General features: G+C 35.5%; 1 protein-coding gene across 2 annotated transcripts in view; it reads left to right on the top strand.

The window, feature by feature from the left end:
* LOC124631084 (inositol-trisphosphate 3-kinase homolog) overlaps positions 1-26,105 on the top strand; it is an 80,537-nt gene that overhangs the window by 1,038 nt on the left and 53,394 nt on the right. The window contains exons 2-3 of one of the 2 annotated variants that reach the window (XM_047165247.1): positions 7,094-7,195; positions 9,767-9,835. In XM_047165247.1, the coding sequence (XP_047021203.1) occupies positions 7,094-7,195; positions 9,767-9,835 (171 nt within the window). The remainder of the gene's footprint in view (positions 1-7,093; positions 7,196-9,766; positions 9,836-26,105) is intronic. The other variant, XM_047165248.1, reaches the window with a different exon arrangement.

The raw sequence follows: 26,105 nt of genomic DNA, 5'->3' as shown, positions 1-26,105 counted from the left end.
TGAGCTATTTAAAGTTAAGAACCGTAACACACGTAAAATTTTGTTAACGGTACGTCACCCAAATCGATCAGTGTGTGTAACACAATAATGCATAGATATCAATATTAATGTATTGACTACACATGGATATAAAGCTACCTAGCTATACTGAGTAAGTTTTAAGGCGCAATAAAACGTACGTTTAATCCTAACATTCCCAACATTGGCCGCTCGCGTTCAGTTAGAGCACGCACTTGTAAGACATCTGCTTTGTTCTTTGTCCTGCCAAGGTTATCGCACTGTTTGAGTATGTACAATTTGAACATACGATTCTCAAAAGTATTACTTTATAATCTTTTTTTTTTACATTTACGTCGGGACATTAATATTTATGATCTGATTAACGCTTGTTTATTTTAAGTTGAAATACGTCGATAAAGGTATGTAGGTATGTACAGTACATACAGTAGGTAATATTGCTAAGTTGGATAACTTTAGCGAGTTAAGTAAGGCTCAAGTTCACCGACAGCAACAACGTGTCAAATCAAATTATGATATTATCTGAGTGCATTATAATTAATGTTCTCCGAGTGAAATTGTTCGAAACAACTGGACAACACAACAGGACTCGTAAAAGCTATTCTTGGAAGTAGTTTTGCACTGATCCCGTTATATAATTATTCTTTGGTTACAATAGGCACGTGTAATAGGATATTAACTTGTATGCCATACACACAATCCACATTTGTTTTGAAACCTAAGTACGTAAATAATGTGGAATTAATACATGCAGTTATCGCACTTCACAAGTAAATAATGTAACATCTATTTACGTAAGTATATAGTATTGAATACGAAAGAAATTAAAATACATAGGTACAAGAACAGCTTATAATTGGAAACTGGTATTTTAATTTTCTTCATGGACGTCAGAAATTGCCAACTGGTTATAACAATTATTAATAAGTATTAAATAATGCGATTCTTTCAAGTAGGTCCGTAGGTGTATAATTTCCGATCCCAAGGAATAATAAATTATTGCGTAGATTCTTGTCGACGACCTGGGACGAGTAGGATAGGCTAGCATTACTGAAGGAAGATATTAAAGTGTTCTTTTTATTATGCTCGTATTTTACATAGAATCACGAGGGTACCACTCATCCGATTTTATAACACTAAGTTTGTTCTAAGACCATTTTTTGACACTTTTTGATAGAAATATATTTTTTTTACAATACAACCCATCATCATCATCATCATCCTCCTGCCCTTATCCCAATTTTATTTGGGGTCGGCGCAGCATGTTTTCTTCTTCCATACTCTTCTATCTGCCGTCATCTCACAAGTAACATTCTTTCTTACCATATCTACTTTCACGACTTTACTTTGACGACCTCGATGGCGCAATGGTCATCATGCCGGACCGCCGAACCTGAGGTCCCGGGTTCAATTCCCGGTTCGGTCAACATTTGTGTGATGAGCATGCTTGTTGGCCGTGGTCTGGGTGTTAAGATATGTATTTATAAATATGTATATATGTAGCTATATGTAGTTTATCAGTTGTGTTAGCACCCATAACACAAGTTAATAAATAACTTACCATGGCGCTAACCGACCGTGTGTGAAAAAGGTGTCCCAACAATATTTATTATTATTATTTTGTATGTCTCTAACCGACCTCGGGACTATAGAGTCCCGGATTTTTGGGAGGCGAACGTGGGGCCGAAGCCAACACGCTGAAGCCCTTTTGAGACAACTTTAATGAAATGGCGACACAAAACCGACGATTATCTCTGTATACACTATAGAAACGTACCCAAGGACAATCCCCGGTTCTGTGCTAAACTATTGCTAACTATGGATGAAAACTACTTGGGCTATTGTGATGGGATGCTAATGGACTGGGAAAGGGGATAACTATGGGAACTATGGCACCTGCCGATAACAATGTTTGCACACGTAAAAATGGCAGGTGGAGACTCGCCAACTCACTTACTGGGCCCCCGGGAATCAGTCGCTAAATCGCAACAAGGGGGCAACAGGTACATGAGCGGCTGAAGGGTGAGGATACCTCGGCGGACTTTAAACGCAGATCACGCGCTCCCTGTGGGTCCAGCATCACCGGCCCACTCGCCACTTACCACGAGGCACCTACCCTCCGAGCGGGCTGCTAACCCTACTCTAGCGACTCCACTCTGACCGGCCGGTGAAGGCAAGCCAAGAGGCGGGAGACCTATCCCCCGTCATGCTTCACTCCGGCAGGCCGGAGATGGGGGACAGTATACTCTCCCTGGAGCACTCGGATATATAGCCCCGCGGGGTCGCTACTCCCCGTCATCCGCCTCAGATGCCCTGCGGGGCTATTATTATTATTATTATCTACTTTCACACAATCCATCCATCGTTTCTTTGGTCTTCCTCTTCCACTATAGCCGTCCACGTTCATACTCATCACCTTCCTCACAACATGACTCTCATTCCTCCGCATGACATGCCCATACCACGACAGCCGGTTTCCACGCAGTTTTTCTGATACCGGCGCTACTTTCAAACTTCCTCTTATATACTCATTCCTCACTCTATCCATTCGCGTAACTCCACACATACCTCTTAACATTCTCATCTCTGCCGCATGCAATTGTCTTTCATTCGTCGCTTTTGTGGGCCAGCACTCTGATCCATACAAGACAGCAGGCCTGACCATGCTCTTGTAAATTTTCCCCTTAAGTTTAAGGGGAATACGAGGGTCACAAGTTGTTCCCGTTACCTGCCGCCATTTCATCCATCCTGCGTTAATTCTGTGCGTAACTGTCCGATCTATTTCGCCATCGCCCTGAATATGCGAACCGAGATACCGGAAATCGGAGCAGACTGGAAGAAGTGCGTTATCCAGCGCTATGGCTTCAGGACTGGAGAGACCGCCGAAATCGCAGAACATGTATTCGGTCTTGGTTCTGCTGATTTTTAAGCCAACATTCTCCAGTCTCTGTTGCCAACTCCCCAATCTGCTCTGGATTTTACAATACAACCCGTACTAATATTATAAATGCGAAAGTAACTAGCTAGAACCTGAGAAATTACATTAACCCTTAAATGCATGATGATGTATATATACATCGGTGTTTTCGTCCTTAAATAATTTCAAAACGGTAACTCAAATACAGTATTTTTTACTTTTAATAGGTGTTAAAAATATTTATCTTAGTTTTTGAATTCAAGCTTTCACAATATGACAGTTCACTTTCACATTGTGAAAGAAATTCACACACACGAATCGATTACGGTGCAAGATGCCCAATTGTAAGGGCACGACACAATGGTCGTGTACCAAATGTAATGTAGGTACCGTTGTGTCTAAATCAGAGAAACAACTGTTTCAAAGATTTTCATTCACTGCAGTAAGCCTAATTCCATAATTAGGCTATTTCTAATAGCATAGTACTTAGGCTACATTATTATTATTAACTGTAATGCATACTGATGTAGATCTACATCAGTAAGTTTTTTTTAATAAAAATATACTTTTTGGAAAATAAATATTTTATATTTCATACTTGTGCTACTCCTACCTAGGCTTAACCAGTAGCGGCGTAATGGGCGGTCCGCCCCGGGTGCCACATCTCAGGGGGTGCCATCTTGGTCGACACATATCTGCACGACCAGGATGGCGCGGGCAGAAGGGACAAGTCACTAAGGGTGACATTCTTATCTGCGAAGCCTAGGTTCACTACCATTTACTGTTTCATTTTATTTTTATTCAAATTTTAAACAAAACTACGACAGTGCATGCGCGAGACATCGAGGCGGTCACCCCTCTCAGTCCGAGTGTCACCCCTCTCTTATATTCTTGCTTTATCTGATTACTTAAATTAATTTCTCAAAGTTAGAAAAAAAAAATCCGCTCGCTTCGCTCGCGGTTCCTTCTTAATTTCTATTTTGTTCTGCCCTTGCTTTTTGAGTCCTCAATCTAACAAAAATGTAAAGCACCGAAGTTGCAAAAACAACTGACGCTCGCTTCAGTCACGGTTTCTTTTTATTTGTGCTTAATTCAGAGTTAAATTAGAGTCCTCAAAAATAACAATTAAAAAAATTCACTTTACAGTGGTTATTTTTAAGTTTTTTAGGCGCTATTTGTGACCGGAGGTGGAGGACTTTTGTGTCCCACATCTTAAACGATTTTGAGCTCGCTACGCTCGCAGCTGATTCACTTTCCGGTGGTTTTTTCTCAAACTTATTTGAGTACTTTTGTGTTCCAAAACTCAAAAATTTCGCGCTCGCTGCGCTCGCGCCTTACTCTTTATGATAGTTTTCTCTCCTTTCTTTAGATATCTTTTTGCGTCCCAAAATTCAAAAATTTCGCGCTTGCCACGCTCGCGGCTTCTTCACTGTACAGTGCTTGTTTCAAACTTGTTTGGGTAATTTTGTGTTAACAAACTCAAAAATTTCGCGCTCGCTATGCTCGCGGATTAATTTACCATTTTTTTGTTTGGATTCTTTTGTGTCATAAATCTCGAAAATTTCTGGGCTCATTGTAGGATTTTTTTAACACGTGATTATATGGTCGTTTTTTTTTGGGGAGGTGGGGGGTGCTCAATAAGTAGTCCGCCCCGGGTGCCACCCGATGCTACGCCGCGACTGGGCTTAACCATCGAGACGCGAAACGTGGAACCGCGGAATACAGCTTCTAGAGAAATATTTTATCTCTCAACTAGTGAAACTGATGGTTCATTTCCATTTTAATTAAAAGCTATGCAATTTTAATTCCTTGTTATGTTTCTTTTTAGTTTATGACATACCTAGTATTCGTGCCAATGTTTGATGTCTATGTACCTCAACTACAGACTACACCCGATAAAAGTTATGGCTAACAAATGCACGTGTAACGTAAACGTAATAAACGGTTATAGCGTTTTCATTTCAGAACAAGAAATATTTCCTCTTTTGTTAGTGTAACGTATGAAATAACGTAAGCTTTTATTTACGTTGACTTTTTTAGGTCTCGTTCAACACGAAATATTCGCATGTTTTGTTTAATATTTTTGTGCGATCATTTGTTTTGTGGCTATTTATGTAATAAATGTCTATGTACTAGATACGTAACAATTTCTTTAAGACGGCTTTATCAGTATAGAGAGATTGTGAAATTGGGTATCTCCGATAGTTTAGATGGCATGATATCGTCTAAAAATACAGTACAGTTTCTTACATAAATATATCACAATGTTTGGAACTTAGGTAGTCTATTCCTACGTAAAAAATCACAAAAAGACCTGCCTGTATTGCCATACTTTTTGCCATAAACCTAGGTATTTAGAAACTCTATATAGAATAACCCAAAGTCACTCTATTCGAATATTACCTAGTGCGTCCAGTCACCTCATTGGTGAATGATTAAGAACCGGAGACTAACGGCCTTGGCTGCCGCACCGGACACGGCGTGCCATACCGGAGACCGGCCAATTCTGACACTGACCAAATCAGGCGAGGTGTCGCTAATATAGTGATTACCTGCGTCATAGGAACTAGCGAATTTGCAAAACAACTGAAAAAAAAAGATAATTTTGACTCTGAGAGTATATCTAAGGTGTTGATCCGGAATTAGAGATTGAGGAAGAGGCAATAAGCTCTAAGGTGTGAAGAGGATCTTTGTAGAACTGACTCCGTCACATCCCAAAAAAATATAGATATTCACGTTACGCTCTTACCGAGCATAGGTCAGGTAAGCGCAATCACTACGTTTTTCGTGTAACTTAGGTGAATTCATGGGTCATGAACCCGGATGAGGGATTCCTTAAAACTCCGTCGGGTGATCGAATTCCATTTTAAACGGTTCAAATGATCTTCCGGTTATGGTGCAGTTTTCAGTCTCTAACTATGGTGTATATGGTATAACAGGGTATGACTTTGTTAGTGTTAGGTTGTTTCAGAAGGCACGTAAATTGGTAGATTGACAAGGCAACCAATATTACCAAGGCGGTCTCGGGTTGTCTGGATAGGCACTTAGTTGAGTTGGGGAGTTCTGATAGGCATTCTTCCATGTAAAACACTGATACCTACTCAGTTGCCTAGAATTCGACACCAACATATTGGGAAAAGATTAGGCAGACGATGAGACGACTCAGAAAATAGATGGGAAGGCACCGTTATCTATGCTAAATTATTATTTAGTTGAATTTGGCGAGGTTTTTTGCCTGCCTCAAGAGGTACTTAATTTGGAATTTTATCTTTTTTCCTTGGTAACGTAGGTCATACATTGGCATGAATTTCGTATAATTTGAAATTAATGTTTTTCGATAGATTCGCATTCGTTAACAGGAATAACTAGTTTGAGCTCGGTGAAACTAGTTTTGAATTGGTTTCTGACCCTAATTATGGTCTAGCTAGTCTAAACAGGTTATACGGGGTAGATTTATCTGTAAAGAAAAAGGAATTTCTATATACATATACACCGGCTTTTGTCCATTATATCGTCGTCCCTCCTAAAATATCATGCGTTTGTTCAGGCCCCTAAGTCTGCAACTGCAAATAAAATGGTCAATTTTTGCACTTCATTGATTTTCGAATTACCATACTATGTAGGTACCTACATCAACTATTATGACGTTCATGGTTTAACAATAGGTGACTTGGGCACCGTTAAAATAGCAGACTTGAACAAAAAATGTGTCTGTCAATCGTTTGCATCCAGTGTTTCTAGATGTTTCTAGGTGTTTCTAGATTGTAACTGCAACTCCGGCAGTCTAGCTTTCTGGAAGTGCAATGATTATGTTCACCTAAAAAATAAGGTTGATAACACCTAATTGAATTTAAATACATAGGCCCTACATGTTCAAACGGAAAGGAACTGTAGGGATCGACGTAAGGAGAGAAGTGAAACCATCGGAGGATGATACAGAACTACTGTTTATTGTAAATTACACACGATTATATGCGAATAATATAGACTTAAATATAACAAAGACATTCTACCACTACAGAACGTTATTGGTCTTCAAAGATAAGCCCTCTACGGAGTCAATTCAAAATTATAAGCGGGCTTTACAAAGCTTTCCTATCCATACTAAACAACAATTTTATATTTATTTACCTTTGACGATGATATTAATTCGTACAGGTGGTGGGGAAATGCAACCTCACGGATTCCTGTGAAGTGTCGGGTTCGCCGCCGGGGCTTCAAACTCCGCCTTCTTCGTTATTCAGCTGTTTTCACTGTGCAGTAAGTAGTTGCTTATTTAACTACGGATTTTATTAACTGATCCATCTGTTGTTTTTCGATTAGAGATTGTTTGACATGATGAAGCTTATGTCAATATTCAATCTCCAATCGCAAATCTCAAATTGGATAGATCAGTTATAAATCTGCAGTCAATCTTATTACGCTTATGCGCTTGGTGTTACTCGCTCAATGTTCTTCTTGTCAGTTGTCTAGCTTGCGGTTGACGCTCGTATACACAAACCAAGCGGATAACTGGTTACTTTGAAAGCGCTCTAACATCTTAGATACACTTGATAATATTGTCATTCATTAGACTTCGTAAATTGGGATAAGGGCAGGAGGATGATGATGATTAGAACTTCGTAATGGCGTGACAATGAAATGACTTATCTCAAAATATGAAGAAGTTGTTTTATTTATTACTATTACATAACAATGCATACTCTGAAGATAACTAGATTTTTGTACCTAGCCAACAAAGTTTTCACAAATAATTAAGTAATCGGTCTATTACAATACTTGTGCGCTACTTTCAAATGACGTGTACGATTATTTACTTACTTTATATATGAATTAAATTGACTAACCATTGTGTTTAAATTATCACTCATTTGCTTTTTACGTAAAATGGGTTACAGTTTACGCAAACCCGACAGTAAAATAAAGGGCTAACCATTTTAAATTTAATCTGAGACACAATCCACCTTATTATAAAATTGGTCTTAAAAAGCATCAGCTTTAGTACAGCGTTTAAATCATCTTCCCAAGCAAAGTTAAGGAGTTCCCACTAAAGCTATAGTACTTTTTAAGACCACTATTTATAATACGGTGGTAGCGGTGGTACAGGTTTTTTAAACGTTTAATTTTGGATTCCCAGAGATGTGGCATTCTTAACTGTATGTACACCAGTCTTAAGAAACTGCAATTTATGGATACATACCTTCCTACCTATATATAACTCATACTAAGGTCATTGTACAAAGACAGGTTTTGCACCGATTTAAAAATAAGAACTTCTAAAATTACATTTTGATTACATATCTAATTTTAGTGCGGCAGGGGAGAGCGATAAAGTTTTCTTGACATGACATGACAGCTTAAACAATTATTGTAAACTTAACTTAATAGAACCTATAATAGTAAGTCAATAGTTTAGAAATCTGATCCAACAGATAAACTGTGTATACAGTTTTGTTGGACATTTTATATTTTTTATAATGTAAAATGTACCTTCTAAGCAATAAATAAAATAAAAATAATTAAAGATAAAGAATAAGTAGATATAATATTAAAATCAGGGTCAAGATGGTCCTCTAAAATGTGGATGGTTCAGTCGCGATTATGTCATATGTCATAGGTATTTGGATAGAACATTAAGCTAAGCTCTCAGAATTAAGTTTCTAAAATAGGTATTTCAATCACGTGATGAAATATTTCAGAACTATTCAGGGCAATGTATTGCCAATTAAATTATATTGCTTTCTGTCTTTTTATTATTTAACAGGATAAAAAGTACTTGCATACTTTGTAATCAAAATAAAAAATCTTTTCTACGTTCGTAGCACGTCTACGCCGTAGCACTCTACTGAATAATAATTCCAAATAACTGTATTATTATTATATTATATAAAGATATATAAGATATGTATTTATTATTATATACTAAGATAAGCTTAAGATTACCCACCCATAATATCAAGCTAGTTTTATGCACAAAATAGGCTGAGAAGCGAACCTAAATTCAGGTTCAAATTGCATGACGAATTTCCGATGGTAAATATTAGTTTTTAATTTAATTGTAAAATAAATTGAACCTATCTATACTGAAACCAAGGAAGGAGTTGGAGGAGGCTTTTACCCTAGAGGGACTACATAACAGTAACAAATAAATGATTGAAATGTGAAATTCTATAAACAAATGTACTGTTATGAAAACAAATAAAGCTTAATAAATAATAAATAAATAAATCCTGAAACCAACTAGACAGTTAGAAAGATTAAATTTTATGTTTTTTAAATGTTTATGGTTTGTTAAGTAAACTCTACGGCGACATGTAACATGTTACTGAACAGATATCTACCTATTTGAAATTCGCATCAGTAGTAACAAACGATGTGTGTAATTAACACCATGTTCTTGTGTCGAATTATGCATAAAACGGGTTTGATAAACTGATAAAATGAAACCAATTATTTACGCTTCAAGGTTGTCGAGAAGTTTTTAGATTATTCGTTATAGATTGTTTTCAACATACAATTAACATTTAAATCAACACCTATGATTTTCATCAGGCATAGTATTAGGTCTTTGCACGCCGCACTTAAGTAGTTTTTATACACACTGCCGACAGTTAACCCGATGGTTGGCAAGAAAATTTTGTTTCCATTAAAAGTTTTCATCTGGTCTAACTAATCTTTGTAATGTGCGTACTACTACTTACATACATCTTCATACTTGTTTATGAGCTCAAACGAACTGTCGGCCGACTAAATGTCTGCAGTGTGCAGCTACTCTAAGTACTTAGTAAATTGTACGTAATTTTCTGAATTTAATTCCGTTTACACTTTCAGTTCCACAATGGAATCAACTTTACCCGGAAGGAGAAACGCCGAAAAGAGAATCACACAGTCAATCATAAGGTATGAAACAATTTTATTATTATTTTACGCATAGATTACATGTTTTCATTAGATTGGTTTTCATTTCTATTAATACTTTATTTCAATGTAACTGAATAGGGTTACTGACTGACTGAAACAAGGCGACCGAAGCAAACGCACTCAATGTTTAGGATAGTTTTCTTAATAAGCATGTTTGGTAACAAATGATCAAACATTTCACAACAGGAGCATTAACTCATTGTTAAAGATTCCTTATTTTAATTCCTTTAATAAGATAAAATATGAGTGTGCATGTGCCCACTTATAAAACCTAAAGTACGAATCTTTGCATAGGTGCAAGTAAATGTAGATTTATGCTCTAAAACATTTAATAGGTATTTGTCGTGATCTGCGTAAACGTTATGTGCATTATGTATTATTCATACATATCTTAAAATTTGCCTATGAAGTATGTAGGTACGATACTTTGGTATGTTTAAATAGTAGGCACAAATACAAGATATTTGGTAAACACGGGCCGCGGCTGGGGTTTTCCCACTTAGGAATAATATTTAACTACGATATGCTTGTTTAGATGCGTAATAGTGGCATCTATTTGCCTTTAAGCGATTTAATAAAATATTTTCGTTATAACTCATTTATTTATTGGTTCAGAGTAAACCTTTACCGAAATTGCGAATAGTAATGGTCAGCTGGCCGGGCTGGTCATGACCTTAGGTTTGGTTAGCAGAATTTCTTAGCCAGTGGTTAAATTCTCTTAATAAAAGTCCATCATTTACTTTTTTTTTACGACTAACCTAGGGGTAGTAAACAATCTACTTTTTGGCAATATGAAACCAAGTGTTTACTGTGTACAAGGAAAATTATAACTGGAATAATATTATGAACATACATACGTACTCTACGCAATTAAAAATGTGCGCTACATAGCGGAAATAACAAAATAAAAACTAAGGAAGTGTTACATCTCATCATTGTTTTTACAATTACAATTTACGTCAATCTTTATCAGCAGTATTTGTGACCTGAAAAACATTGCGAGGATTCCATTACAACATCAAACATATATAACTGGCGAGGAAAATAAATAACTCACCAGTGAATTTTAAAATAGACTTTAATTTGTACTCAGTACATATTATATACCACATTACATCAAAATGCGCAAAGACCGTAGACTCCTAACAAAAAGTCCTTGATATGTTTGAAAGTATTTCGTCGTCACTTGTCTATACATTATGGTAAGGCTCGCAGCATGCGTATGCGGCACGGACGGTGGTGAGTGACCGCGTACATTCCCCACTCACGTTTTCTCAGTCCAGGGAACTCTTTACAGTAAAGTTTCCTTTCTTCTATTTGTTTGAATTACACGTGACGGAATAATAGAAGCTTACATTATGCCTGAGTTTGCACGAGTACCTACTCTCTGTATTAGAATTGGTAAGCGTATTATCAATTACACTTTTTATCAAAAAGTGAAATCATTTACGTGGTTCGTGACTTATGAATTCTAGAAGTATATGGTTTTTGTTACATTGGAAAAACATTTCTTTACCTATTCAATTCAGGTGAAAAAAAGTGTTTTTTTCGGAATTTTCTCATTTTCTGTTTGGTGTGCAAAACGGTTGGATCTGAATTCTGTTAACGTTAGCTTATTAATAAAACAAGGTATACAGGTACCTTGTTTAGGGCAAAAAACTTCGGTTAAAGTTATGGTCTTAAAATAGTCCGTACGAGTTAAGGTTCTTTGAATTATATGTAATTAAAGTGACTACTATATAAATTTAGATAAGAAGGTAGGTATTAGTTGCAAGGTAAATAGCCCGACTGCAGAATCAGAAAGAACCAAGTTTTCTAGTTTTTGCAAATAACTCGTGAATTTTCCAATGTTATTTACCTTACATGATTGCCATTTTGTAAAACTCGAAAAGAAATGCCTCGCAGATTATGCTTTGTTTTTTTAGGTCATTTAATTGAATTATTTATTACACATAAAATATGCGGTGAAAGTGATTGACATGTCTCAAACTGATTACTAAATAATTTGTTTTCACAACACTAGCGTATCACCTAATATCAATACCACACATATTTGTATATCGTTGTTAGGTACTTTGTAGGAACACTTAATGGCGACATTTAATGGCGTACTCATCGATCTGTGACCGGTCAAAGTTAATAAAATAAAGATCTCAGTAAAGATACAGTTTAATATCCTTAGGTACCTGATTAATCAAAAACCCCATCTAACGTCAGTCTATTGTGGCACTTTGTATTTTTTGTTGCAAATCACGTCCGATCCTTTCTATGACATGTTGATTAGGTGATCTGTCCGGTCATTAGGTGCTTGACTAAGGCGGCGGCGCCCGGACTCCTTGCTGCGCCTAGGGTGATGCACTTACAAACAACGTCACACGTGATATAGCACTCTATCGATGTATTCATTTACATTCATTATCCCATAAGTCCATACCAGCCAGCACAGGGCCTTTGTACAACGCAGCGCTTTAATGATTAATTATTTTGTTAAGTTCGTGCATCACATGTAACCACACGAAAGAAAAGAGGCATGTTTAATGTATCTTCACTTTAAATTCATGATATTTTAATGTCACTTGACAATACCACAATACCCACCAAAATATATTTACCGTTTCTGGGTCGTTCACAAAAAAAGGGTCACGTGTTGCTGAGATAGTTGTTTATGTGAAATTTTACGGGCCTTACGAAATTATACATCACGAGCACATAACATATTGTAAGTAAGTGCAGCATTAGAATGCTTCATACCAATTGTTCATGCAGAAATTTTCTGGAACCCCTGTAACAACGAACTTTACAGGTCTTCGTCGATAGCTGTACAAGTTTACATTATCAATTCTTTGAGAAATGTAGGTACCTACTGTTACATACCGTCTACTTGATGATTTTCTTTTACTTGTGCTCATATGTGGAACGGAATAAGGTGGAACCAAGGTAACATAGGTGGTAGGCATGTCCAGCTACATATTGGCAGAGGTCTAGGTCCACGGGAAGAAGTTGCGATCCCAGAATCGCAGTTGTTATATCAACGAACTGATTCTGTCTAAGTTCCAATTTGGTTTTTATTTTAAAAAGTCATGAAATCCTGAAATCAGGAATTGCCCTGTAATAATTTGTGAGTATGTAGGTGTCTCGTATTTATTATCTACTGAAAGTTAAAAAGATCCACAGTTTACACTGGTACCAAAGGTCTGAAAGTGCAATTGGTACAGAATAGCAACAGAGAGAGAATCTGCCGTGGTGATTAAAATGAAAATTCTGAGAAGGAAAATTAAAATTAAGTAATATAATTGAGTAAAATTAATTCTTAGGTACGACTTCCCAGTGCCTAGTATTTTAAGGAGACGTACTAAATGATTTTTCATAGAGATTTTCCTTACTTATTTTTCGGCTTCCACTGAAAATCAGCCTTGGGTATAGGTCTCGCACAGATAGATTCACAGTATTGTGATGAGTGATGGCCATTTAGCGATTAAGACGTATGTTTGCCCACATCTATCTTATTCTAATTTGGACTAATATTCAAGTTGATTTCTTTCTTCTTTCAACAGTTATTACAGTTCAATTTATTGAGTTTTACCTCATGATTATTTGATTGTGAAAAGTCCAACTATCTGAAAGTACACGTGCAGTCAGCCAAACGTGAAGACCCGAAAATATATTGAAAGAGTTTAGGTATATCGCATTTAAAATTTCAACGAAATTTTGTTTAGAATAAAAAGGAAAACTACGTTTGGCATGATATGAATAGCAAGTGAACGCAGATCACGTGGAGTTGGCTGCTTTTTTCCGAAAGTAAGTGGGCACTTTGAATTGCTATCACTCGCTGAAAAAACGTGTTAGAAATTCATTATAGTGTTTGGGATACTTACCTACTTAATTTCGGTGTTGTCCTGAATTCAGAATTACCTTATGTTTTTCGAGCAGGTACAATTGCAATTTAATTATATACTTCTCTCCTTTTTGACGGAACAATATCAATAATTAAATGTCTTCCTATTAAAAATGATTTCAGTTTGTTTTTATTTTATTGAGGATATATTTTTGATGGCTACTAGTGGTTTGATTGCTTTACATAATTTTTAAGAAACGATTGAATCAGGTTCTTTGACTCGAACGTAGGCGGGCGATTAATAGTTGGCGCATTCTGCTAAATTACATTACTGGGAAAAGCATAATTGAAGAAGGATATTTTATATTTTTACATGGTTAGACATATTCTTTCACTGTTTACCTTATTACGTTGCGAATCCTAATACACTCATCAAAACAGAAAAGGTAACGGTAATAAGCGAATTCTGTTGTTGAAATAATATGATACCTGTGTTATTAGTAGGTATTGTAGCACTTTACATACCAGGACGTCAACAATTTGGGGAAAAACAAGTAAGTAAATAATTTCAGGAACGTGACTTTTATTAACGGTGCCTGTTGAAGGCCGAGACAGTTCGAAATATTTTTGGTGTTTGTTAATCTTACATGCGCATCTATGAAACATTATGCCACAGCAAGACTTGCATGTGGCTTCACCTGCATCTAGAAATTACTCAATTTTTAGACGAAAAGTTTTCTTCATATTACGAAGATTTATTTTTAGTATGTCTACCAAGCCCTGGCTTGCTTTTGAGCTAAGTCATTGATCTTCGATGTTGACCACCCGTGTTCTAATGTTCAGGTGTTGTATTTGACATACATCGTTCGACTGGAAAAGAATATAACGAGAAGACAGATTGTTTGATCATGCGCAATTATCATAGCGATTGTTAACTCTACTATGTACTGACTATCTACTTCTCAAATTCTTCAAATAATTTTGATAATGTACTCTGTAACTAACTACAAAACATACAAGCTCATGATTAGCGATATTTTTTGTGAATACGGTTTAGTATAATACAAGGACTCTAGTTGTTTATGTGCAATGCCTCTTTCTTTAACGTCTCATTTTTTATTCATTCATTATCACTATCTTTTTTTGTAAGTCGTTGGTAAATAAGTTAGTATTATGTAGACAGACACATATTTTCACTGTGTTCGTCTAAAAAAAAATATTTGAACAAAATACTCCATGGCGTTTGCAAAATGCGATAATTCTGAATCGGTGCATCAGCACCTATTTTTTAATTAAGTCTTCATTGAATTAATATGAGGAATACCTTGTTATAATTGTTCGTTTTATATGTATATGTAGGTTATTCGAAGTGAGATAAGCAGGCTGGAGGCAGGCACGCTGCCGCCGTTGGCAGAGGTCAGTATTGACGTCAATGCTGTCACGTGACCGCATTGTACCAGTACTCGGTACCTACGCGCCGCGGAGCGCCCGCGCGCGCCGCATTCATGCCCGGCATGCCTCCGTGCGCAGGCGCATACGCTGTTCCATCCCATTGTCGGAGATTACGATTTTATTTTTGTATTTTTTATAATTTTCTGTAAACTGCAATATAAATGTCTATGACTTTAACCACCATTTTGTTTACAGTTAAATTCATAGCTAGAAAATATGATTTTTCCGGATAATACATCTTGGAAATATTGGCAACAGGATGCGCAGGATGTTAATGACTTAAAACCGATATAAAATCAATTTATTCGAAATTAGATTTGGTATATTATTTTTGTCTTTTACAAAAAAATAATATAATAATTGCCCAGCTTTGATCTTTAAATCTCCACCAAAAAAGTAGCTCAGAATTCAAATAGGGGTTGTTTATACCTACGTGCTTGAATACATATAGGTATATGGGGAATTTAATTAAGAGGTCCGAATTATTTCTATCATTAAATTAAACAGAACTCTGTTCACGTTACCCCAAAATACTGCTTTGACTTGCGTTCATTTTCACTGACTACATACATAATGTTTTTCTTAAAATTATCTTGTATTTACTTTGAAAATTTACACCTGAAAATTCTATGAACTATACTAACTAAAGAACAAAAGAAGTTGTTTTAAAGAAAAAACAACTTTTTACTATGGATACTCAATAGTTCTGGAGAGTTATGTTGACACAGCGCGCCTTTGGATGTAACATAGGCAACAATGTTTCATTCATATCAATCTGTTCAATGTTTGAACAGGCGCTGCCTTGAAACCTTAAAATTAATCGAACATTCAACATTTATTTGCAAGGCGCACTTATTAGATTTTAAAGTGCATAGGAATCCTCAGCTTCAAAAGTACCTGAATAATTTAAAAAAATTAAAACTGCTGAACTACATACATGTCGTCGATAACTTACTAGATTTTTCATCAACTTTTTTGAAGTTTAGGTAAAGTTTTTGACTGTTTGGTACTATTTATGTTGTTTTGTAATATTGATATGTTCAGATACTTTTGACACCAACCGAACCTAGGTTACATGAATGCACGCACAGAATCGACTGGCAATAAATAGATTGGTGACTATGAAACTGCTGCTGCTGCATGAGATTCAGAATATCACGAACAGAATTCCTTCAAAATCATTGGTAGTTGCAATCGCAACTGTTATTGTTTAGCAGGCTGAAAACTTGTAGAAGTGACAATTTAAGACTCAAGAAAATTATTGATTATTTCTCAAAGAGTTTTTTTTTACTTACCTAATAATAATCTATAAGGCATCAAGTAAATACTTGTGACGTTGATGCTTATGCAACAGTAATATGACGATGATGATGTTGATGGTTTTTCACATATATTTAGTTATGTGGTTATTGATTTCCATGCGTCAGGGTTGAAGTCGAACACCTGTAGATAGTTCGAGAAAATGCTAATGAATCCTGATATTTTCAGAGATTTAAGTTGTTGTGATGTTGTTTTTGGCATTCACTCATTTAGAATATTTTGAAAGGCCTGTCAACAACCTTTTGTTTTCATATAAACTGCATGGATATAATATAATAGAAAATAGTGAAATAAACGTTCTACGTAGAAAGCTAAAGTTTAATAGGAGTACCTATATTTCGATTCAATAGTTTTGGCTTCAAAGCGCGGCAGGCAGACTGTTACACTTTTACTAGGTATACAGTTTTCAGGCATTGGCATGTAACACGCTAAACCCCCTTTTAGAGAATTCAGATTGACGTGCTCTACGCCTGTATACTTTGTAAACGACAAAATTATTATATAAGTATCTCAGTACCTGTGTAATACATAGCAAATAAATGTTTGTGTTTAGGTACTACAACCTTTAGTAAATTACCGAATTTTTAGATAAAGTACAGAACCCCTGGTCTCATTCTGCGTTCGTGTCCGTATTCCAAACTAAAATGCAGTCAATTTATATGTATGAATGAATAAAAACTGAGGTTAGTTAGTAATATGATATTATTGGTAATAAAAAACTTGATTTTCATAAATCCGTTGTTTATAACATTTTACATTTATAATTCTCATCGGCAATGACGTCAATGATAGTATTTATCAATCTCGTAAACATTAGCTTCGGTTAGATTTTATTGTGGTATTTGTTTTATTACAATATCATTTATTTATGCAATATTATTGCGTAATATGCAACAAGTTTAAATATAGAAGGCTTAGCTGGACTACCAACTTACGTTTAAAAGCATTCAGGAAAAATAATAACTGTTTCGCCATCTTGGATGTTCTGCCATATTGGATTTAGAATGACATCATATAACATATCCTGCATTGTCATCCAAACTTAACGTGTACCTATACAGCTCAATCGGTTGAAGATATCTAGAATAAGAATAAGAATAAGAATAATTTATTTGCCATAAACATGTATATACATACATACACACGCAGGTGCATGTATGTAATATGGTACAATTAAATATGTGCTTAAAAACATGTTTGCCATTTGCCATGGCATGCAAATATTTGCAAAATTAATTATAAACTAAAAATCATAACACTAATACTATAAACATTTTCTACTTAAAATCTAATATTTTTTCATCGAGAAACTCTTTAATATTATAGTATGCTCTTTGTACTAAAAATAATTTGAGCCGGCGTTTCAGAGCTTCGGTATTGAGTTCTCTCCAGATCTTAGGCAATTTGTTATACGCGATAGGTGCCATACAAAATATACTTCTGCGCATAAGTGCAGTTTTACACGGATGAAGACAGAGTTTGTTATTATCACGTCTATTTCGATGTGCTACATCCTCGAGACGCGGAAATAAATGAGGATTGCATTTGACGAACATGACAACTTCGAGAATGTATAGAGATGGCAATGTAAGGATCTTATACTGTCTATCTACTTCTCTTATCTACTTCAAAATTGCTATTCAATGCTACGCAAAAAAGTACGCATTTTTGTACAGCTTAGAAAATAGCAATGAAAAGTAGGAAAAGCGCATCAAAACAAAATATGATAAACTGTAGGTCAGTTCAATGAAGTTGACATGTTGAAGGTGTTATTACCATCTCGTATGAATAACGTGTTTATGCATAAAATAGTAACGCAAGTAATTTATTCAAAAAGAAACAGGTTAACCTTAGTATTCATAATTTTGAAAAATTGTGTTCATTAAATATCCAATGTTTAAAGATGAACTTAGCTGTCAAAACTCCAAATAGTAAACAAACTGGCAATGATATGTCTTTGAACGTATAATAAATAATAATAATGCGTCGATAATTATTTAGTGTTAAGCATAATGTTGTTGTCGCATGAAGAGTAGGTATAACGTTAACTATTTCGAACAAAATATTGAGGTAACAATCGTTTTACCATTGGATAAAACACCAAGTTACTACCAGCAAGAAGGATTTGGCACGTCCAAAATGTATTCAGACCAGTAACTGTTACGATTTTAAGCAACTATTACAATGGAGCTCTTTTTCAGAACACATGTTCTTTCTGATTGGTCAGAGCATTGCAGAAAGTTTGAAATCCACTATGAAGTCTCGTCAATTTAATGAATCAAGATTTGCATAAAATTATTGGTCAAGCAATATGAGCGTGACCCGTCATAAATGTGGAATCTCGTATGAAAATGATTGACTAAGATGTTTATTTTATACGAAATAAAATAAATAATATTATACTTTATAAATAGCATTCATTTTAAAACCTTTCGCTGCGACGAATATTTCACAACATTTCATCAATCTGTTTCTAAATAGTTTTCTTTATCTATCTATTTATTTAAAACTTAAATCGTCAAGAAGTTACACAAACGTAAACATTTGAACTCATGTAGTTAGTCATGATAATTAAGAATCCGGTCATCAAATTGATTCTGAATGTGAATCGATTAGGGCTAGGTAGGTGCGAGAGCTACGTGCCCTGCCAGAAGTCACGTAGGCCTTAGGCCATGTAACCGAAGGCGCGTGCCCTAACTTAATTACGGATCGAATTATGCAACAGCCAGCCAGCGTTGTGATAAGCTTTTTCATTCATCACAGCTGGGGTTAATTTTCCACGAAACTGTTCATAACTCACTATCGTAAAACAAGACAGAACTAAAATTAAAGGCAAGCCTTCAAAGGGACGATGATCCGAGAAATTTCATGTGGGAACACAACACTTATAGATACTGTGGTACGTTACATTACGGGCAAGCAGCTTTGTGCTCTTCTGCTAATGTTGACTATTCATTCTAAGAAAAAGTTACAAGAATTTAGTGTTTATTCCATATGTCTGCTGTCTAAGCTTTGGTTGTGTTTCATGTTCAGTTGGCATTTGTTTTGTTTTTACTTCAAAGAGATTTTCCAGCCACTTTAAATCCATTAAATGCAGTCGTTGATGTCTTCCATACTTCAGGATTCTACAGAATACGCAAATGTTTGTGCTGGAACCAATCGCACTGGCTTTTGATCATAAAAGAGATTATTTAGGTATATTTCTACAATTCCTTTGTTAGTTATTACTATTGGAAATATGCTAAATGTAGTCAGATTAACGAATTGATATTAAATTCACAAGTCAACGTCCGACTTAAACATCTAGTGTTTTATATGAATGTTTGCATTTATTTCCATCACAAGATCGAAAGAAAAGATTTTATTTTAGGTTTGATGTATTCTTCACCTCGCATGCAATTAAGAACTCTCGATTTAGTTTTGCGTATGTTTTGAGTAAACAAAGTTTTTGCTGTCTTGCATAAATTGACCATATCGAGTAAATACGTCACACATACTTAATGATAGGTAATGGCATTAATTTCGTTTGCGGTTATTAATTTATTGCCGATGGACATTAGGGCCACTGAGATTTTTATATGATTGTTGCTCCCATTAACAAGTGATAGGATATTTTTAAAAATCAATTTACTTGGAGCGTACGTGACAAAAGCCAACTGTGTCAGTTCATTAGTTTCAGTAGGCGGGGATCTGTTGATCAATTTTTAATTGATTATTAATAATCTACTTGGAATTCTGTTAAAGATTTTCCTCATCCCTTTTTCTTTGCGAGATAGAAACAACGCAGCCGCTACACTTGACGTCACTGACGAAATCACACGGTTTTCCCATAGCTACTAACCGCAACAACTTGAGAAAGACTTTTATGGAAGTCCTGAACACAATCACAACTAATCTCATAAACACTTAGTTCTAGTGACGTAGTTTATGTTAAAGGTATTATTTATACATTAGGTAGATATAACAGTAGAACATTCTGTGTACATCTAAAAGCCGATTGTTCACAATGCCTTCCTTGTCTCCTATCTGTTCCTGTAAAACCTCCGAAGGATAGTTCATCTCGGAGTGTAGGGCAAAGGGCAATGCGCCTCTGGGGATCAGATCAGAAATGCAGACGTTTCGGGGTAAACGCACTTCTCACCGGACCATGCATTATGCAGAAGATGCATTATTGATCCCGACCAATGGACCGTGTTTGCTTTCATCAACGTTGACAGCGGTCCCTTTTGCAAAAACAGCAATAACTACAAGGAAAATATGCTACGAGGAAAAATATGCTGATACCGACTGCTTTTACATACCTCGGTAACAAAGACTAGTGGTAAAAATATTCAGGACCTTTCCCAGTACTTTGTAATGCCTCATTTGAATTGAAAGTTGATAATCAGAAATCGTATTGCTAGTAATCTATTATTGCTAGGATGCTGTTCCCTGTGGTTTTACCCGCGTTCCGAGTGAGTTCTTTTTATTAAATAAAAAGTATCCTATGTTAATTCTAGTACCGCCAAGAATATGTGTACAAAGTTTCATGATGATCGGTTTTAAATCGTTTTTGAGTGGAGGCGTAACAAACAAAAGGACTTTCACATTTATAATATTAGTCGGATCATAGAAGTTGAGTTATCCATCAGGGATTTTCCATCGATCATAGGATTGTTCGAAAAATAAATGTAAAATTCAAAATGTTAATGGTTTAAGTTCTTTTGCCAAACCTCTGTTGTAAGACAAAGTCCCAAACTCATTTTATATCTGTGTGAACAAGCTAACAGAACCTGTAGAAAGTTTCCCTGCAGGCAGTAATTACCCCATCCATTTTCCAATTCAAGATTTTATTTTGTGGATCTGGAAAACTTTTTTCCTGTTTATAACCGTTCATACATATTGTTGTTCTGTAAAATTAGAAAGTTAAGGAAAAAAGAATTGCAAAATAATTTTCGGTTTTATCCTTTGAGGAAAACTGTCTCTTTGAAGAACACTTTTTGGGAACTTTAAATAGATGCCTAAAGTTTTTAAAATCTTTCAGGTGTATCTGTCCACGAATATGCATAATTCACTCGTATATTTCTTGCCGACAAGACAATACATAAAGAATACCTCACTTACAAGGAACATATACATGAATGTATGATCATTATTATAATCGGAAACGTCTGATGTCATTCACATCCTCTATACGGAGAGCCGAGATGCATCACCTCAGAAATAAGAGGGGAGTTATTCATTCTGTTTTTGATCCTGAGGGTTTTGAACTTTCCTCCTCCTGCTTAGGCCCTCGAGGGTTCTTTTGTTTCGGGAAAATACATTATAGAGGGTATAAACATTCACAGAGGTTATTTCAGGTTAAGTTATTACCGTAGATGGTCATTGGGGCACAAGTATTGTTCATGTAAACGTAGAAGATATAAATAAAATGATTTAAATAGAAATAAAATGTTTTTGCGGTTCGAAAGAAAATGACGTTTAACCCGTCAATGATTGGACTTGTTTCGTTATTACTAATATCTAAGATGGCGTTAGCTGCCCGCATTGCAGTGTAAAACAATAGCCGATAAATTGTTATATGATTGGAATCAGTATACACGTTTATGAAAAGACATAAAATCGCGTCAGACCCGTGATTATCGGCACATAGTACGGAGTTCACGTGATATTTAAATGGGAAATTAACGGCCGATGTAAAAGTTGTCATATCGCTAATTAATTGCAGCTCAAACTAGTAAACTGCATTGTAGGATCTAGGTCATAGTTATCGGTTAATAAATACATACCTAGATATTATAGGTACTTAACTAAATAGTTTTCAGGAATTTCAAGCTCAAACTGAATGATGAAACTTATATTTGTTAAAAAACAATGTAAGTGGTAAGACCCTACTTTTATAATACGCTGTTTTTATGAGATTCATTTCTTGTTATCACATTATGTTCTTCATCATCTGGGTCAGTGGCATGGGTTTACCTTTAAATCAAAGATTTTTTTTTTTCTCAGGTCATTCTAAATTTTTCAATGTAGAAATTTCTCAACAAAATGATATACATATATCTACAGTAATTAACTATGAATTAGATTAAATAATTAAATATTATTTTATTGGCCATAAAAGAGCACAAAAGCCTGATAGGACACTGACATAGATAGATGCGCTCTCGATTTCAGTAAATAGTTTCCACTATATTAAGATAGGTGGCGCTAGCTACACGAGTTTTCAAGGCATATTGTTATTCTGTATTTCGCACTCGGGGATTGAACTCTACAACTCTACCTACTGTATATTTTATTGCCTGTTTTTCTCATTCTTTTTTACGTCAAAGATGAAAACTAGTGCGAACACCTATAAAGATTATTTACATGCAGGGATAGCGACAAACTTACATTAATATTAAGACTATGCTCAATTAGGCAACTATGCTTAATTAATGCAAACCACAGAGTCAGTACGTTTACTGTGTCGGTTGGGGTCGGGATATATTTTTACACGAAACTTATTTAATCTGAAGACAAGCATGCAGTTGCTGGTCATTTTCAAGAACCATGGACAATATTCTATTCTCAGTCAAAACTGTTTAACAAGAATTCTTCATGTAGGTAGATAACAGACTTATGATTAATTTACATAATGTGCGTGCTTACATTACGGATCCTCGTAAAAAAGTGCCTTGTCTAATTTCTTTACTACCGTTTTTTATAAACAAATCTGTACCACGAGGTGTTCATGTAGCGTTGCGTGAAAATGAGTGATTGTTAACCAATTGAGGTTAAACATGGGTTAAATCATAATTGGGCGTGACAGGCTCTCGGTTTTAATATGAAACGATGTGTGGAGTCTGTGGAGCACGGCTGCGGCGCGTGTTGAGGTAGGCGGCTCGCACACTCTCCGGGCCGATCAACTAAACTACCTGACGACCGGCTCACTTTGATGCTAAACTACAATAACATGTAATCATCATGTGTTAATTTATTAAATTCACAAGGGTCTACATGATATCATTACTTTATTTGCTTCTTATCAAATTAAGGAGGATTTTATTTTTTTGTATTGAGTACTTAATTAGTTAATTTCGTTTAATTTTCACATTAAAGCTTTAACGACATGTTTATTTGAAATATCCGTTTTTCGTGTAGTATGTCAAAAAAAAATGTGTACCTTCTTTACGTTGAGAGTAACTACCTCTAGAGACATTATGTATGATAAAGTCGCGTGCGCGCTCGTGGGCGGTGAGCGGATGGTCGAATCAATCACTGCGCAATGAGTCCGCACGCCGCCCGCGCATCGTGCGCACTCGCTTCAATCACAACACAATCATGGACCTCTTAACAATACACGCCAGACTTATACTCTAAAGGGAATCGCATGCCATAAATAGAACTGCTTACGATACTGTTATAACTGCTCAGACTGTTCTGCTATGTCATGTGTGGGTGTGTGGCAGATAGACCGCGACAAACTTCTGCTGGACTTGATCATAATCATAACAACGGTTAGTATTGAGCATATTGGCTTGTGGCTTTACCTCTGTCCAAGCTTCAGTCACGCAGCGCCCTAGCAGCGCCTCTCGCCATGCTGTAACCATACGAGAATTATTCAATGTTCATTCAATGACCAAGCGGCAGTGGGCGGAATGCCCACTGCCGCTTGGTCCAATAATTTCTCTAAGCGTTGTATTAAATCTCATTTTGATTGATAACCTTGTAAATCTTCGAGAACTTAAAGCGTTTATAAATATACATCCGATAATAGATATCTATGTACCTATAATGAGCGTATATTTTCGGGAGTACCTAGCTTGCGTCGGGTGTTCAAAATATCGGTTGCAATGTGACAAATGGATGCCAAAATGAGCAAGTGACGTAAGATATGGGTATGGATAAGGAAGTAAGGAAGCGCCACTAATATGTAGGTGACATTGGAGATAATTGTGGCATAACATCATTGCTGCAGGGTCATCACAAAATAAATAACCTTCTGATAGACTACACACTTTTAAAAATGAAAATATTTTGACTCTGCCAAACATTATCTGTGTGTTGAGTATCAACATTGTAAAAATTACTGAAATGTTATAGTATTTACAGGTTATGTCTTGTTTGTGTTCGTTTTATTCCTGCGCTAATAAAGAACGCTTTTCTAGAAAGATCAAGCCATAAATTAATTGAAGACGCGTCTTGGTTACAAGAAGGTTTCATTAAACACGTAAAGCAAAGCAAAGTATCATAAGAATGTAATAGTTCTCACAAAGTTTCAGCCAAAAGTATCAAGTTCGATAAATTGAAGTTTTATTTTCGCATTTGTATTTTCCTTCAATATGTTTAAGCTACTCAGTGTTCAAAGAAACCAAATCATTTAGGCAGCTGATTTGCAATTTATAAAATCCCATACTCATGAAAATAGTATGAGCTTGCAAATGTCTAATTTGAATTAGTTTAATCTTTCATGTTTGACGTAGTTTAGTGTATTTGGCGTCATAGATATGTAAAAAAACTCATTTTGTACTGCGTATAGGCATTTATTTGCAAACGATCTTGACATATCAGTTGAAAACACATTGATCTTGTGAAATATGCAAAAATAATTGGCGAAGATGCTGACACACTACAAGTTAAATGTAAATTAAATTGTTAAAACATTGAAGCTTGAGTACTACAGATTTATTCAGCATCTAGCAAGTATCTACCAACGTTTATTTCCGAGTACTAGAGACCATGTGTAAGTATATACGTTCACAGTGGTGTCTGAACACTGAATTTAGCCATCCATGACCTGTCGACCGCGGACGGAAGGACTAGTAGATATGTAGTACCTACTGCCCGGTCACCACTAAATATTGTATTGTGCCTGCTTGTACATTTAAATATATTCTTAAAAGAAATCCGTAGTTTCTTGAACTCTTATAAACTCGGGTCAGTACTTATCATTCAAAATTACATGGATCAAGAGATATATTACCATGGAATGTTTGTTAATGTTGCCTACAAATTTAACCGATACACAAAATATTTCTCAGGACTTAGAACCTACCCCGGGGTGAATAACCTCTGCGGAACTTTCTCTGAAAGTGGAAGTTTTGATCAGTATTCTGTGGTCGCCCTCATTCCGCCACTCAACTAGTAAAATAGAACGTTATTATTTAATACTTACTACTACAAAATATCTGAAAAGTTGCTATTTTAATTTTTCAACAAATAACTTAATATCTGTAGCAGTCTGTACAAAACTACTCACTTTACACTAAAATTTAGGTTTAATGAGACATTGAATATTCCAAAAAACATTAATAATGGCTAATGAATGTCGTGTTTGTAATTTAAAAAGAAAATATAAGAAAAAAGTTTAAAAGGTACCATAAATTGCAAATTGCAATAAGGTATGTCACCTTTGAATCACAAAAAAATATATCTAAATAAGTATACAATTCATGCAATTATTTTTGAACCACAAAATATACCTTGTTTAAAAAAAACATAATTATCATAATACAACAAACTTGGTTTCAGCTCGTCACAACAATTGATACCAAAGTCAAAATTACTGTAAAATTGTGTTCGAGAGCTTATGGACAAAGTTCAAGCTGCACTTATCTTCTATATCTACAGAATTCGAACAAATACACACTCTCGTATGATCAGATGTTATAAAAACTGCAG

This window comes from Helicoverpa zea, chromosome 6, assembly GCF_022581195.2.
Source record: "Helicoverpa zea isolate HzStark_Cry1AcR chromosome 6, ilHelZeax1.1, whole genome shotgun sequence".
NCBI lineage: Eukaryota > Metazoa > Arthropoda > Insecta > Lepidoptera > Noctuidae > Helicoverpa > Helicoverpa zea.
This window is presented reverse-complemented; position numbering and strand designations above follow the sequence as displayed.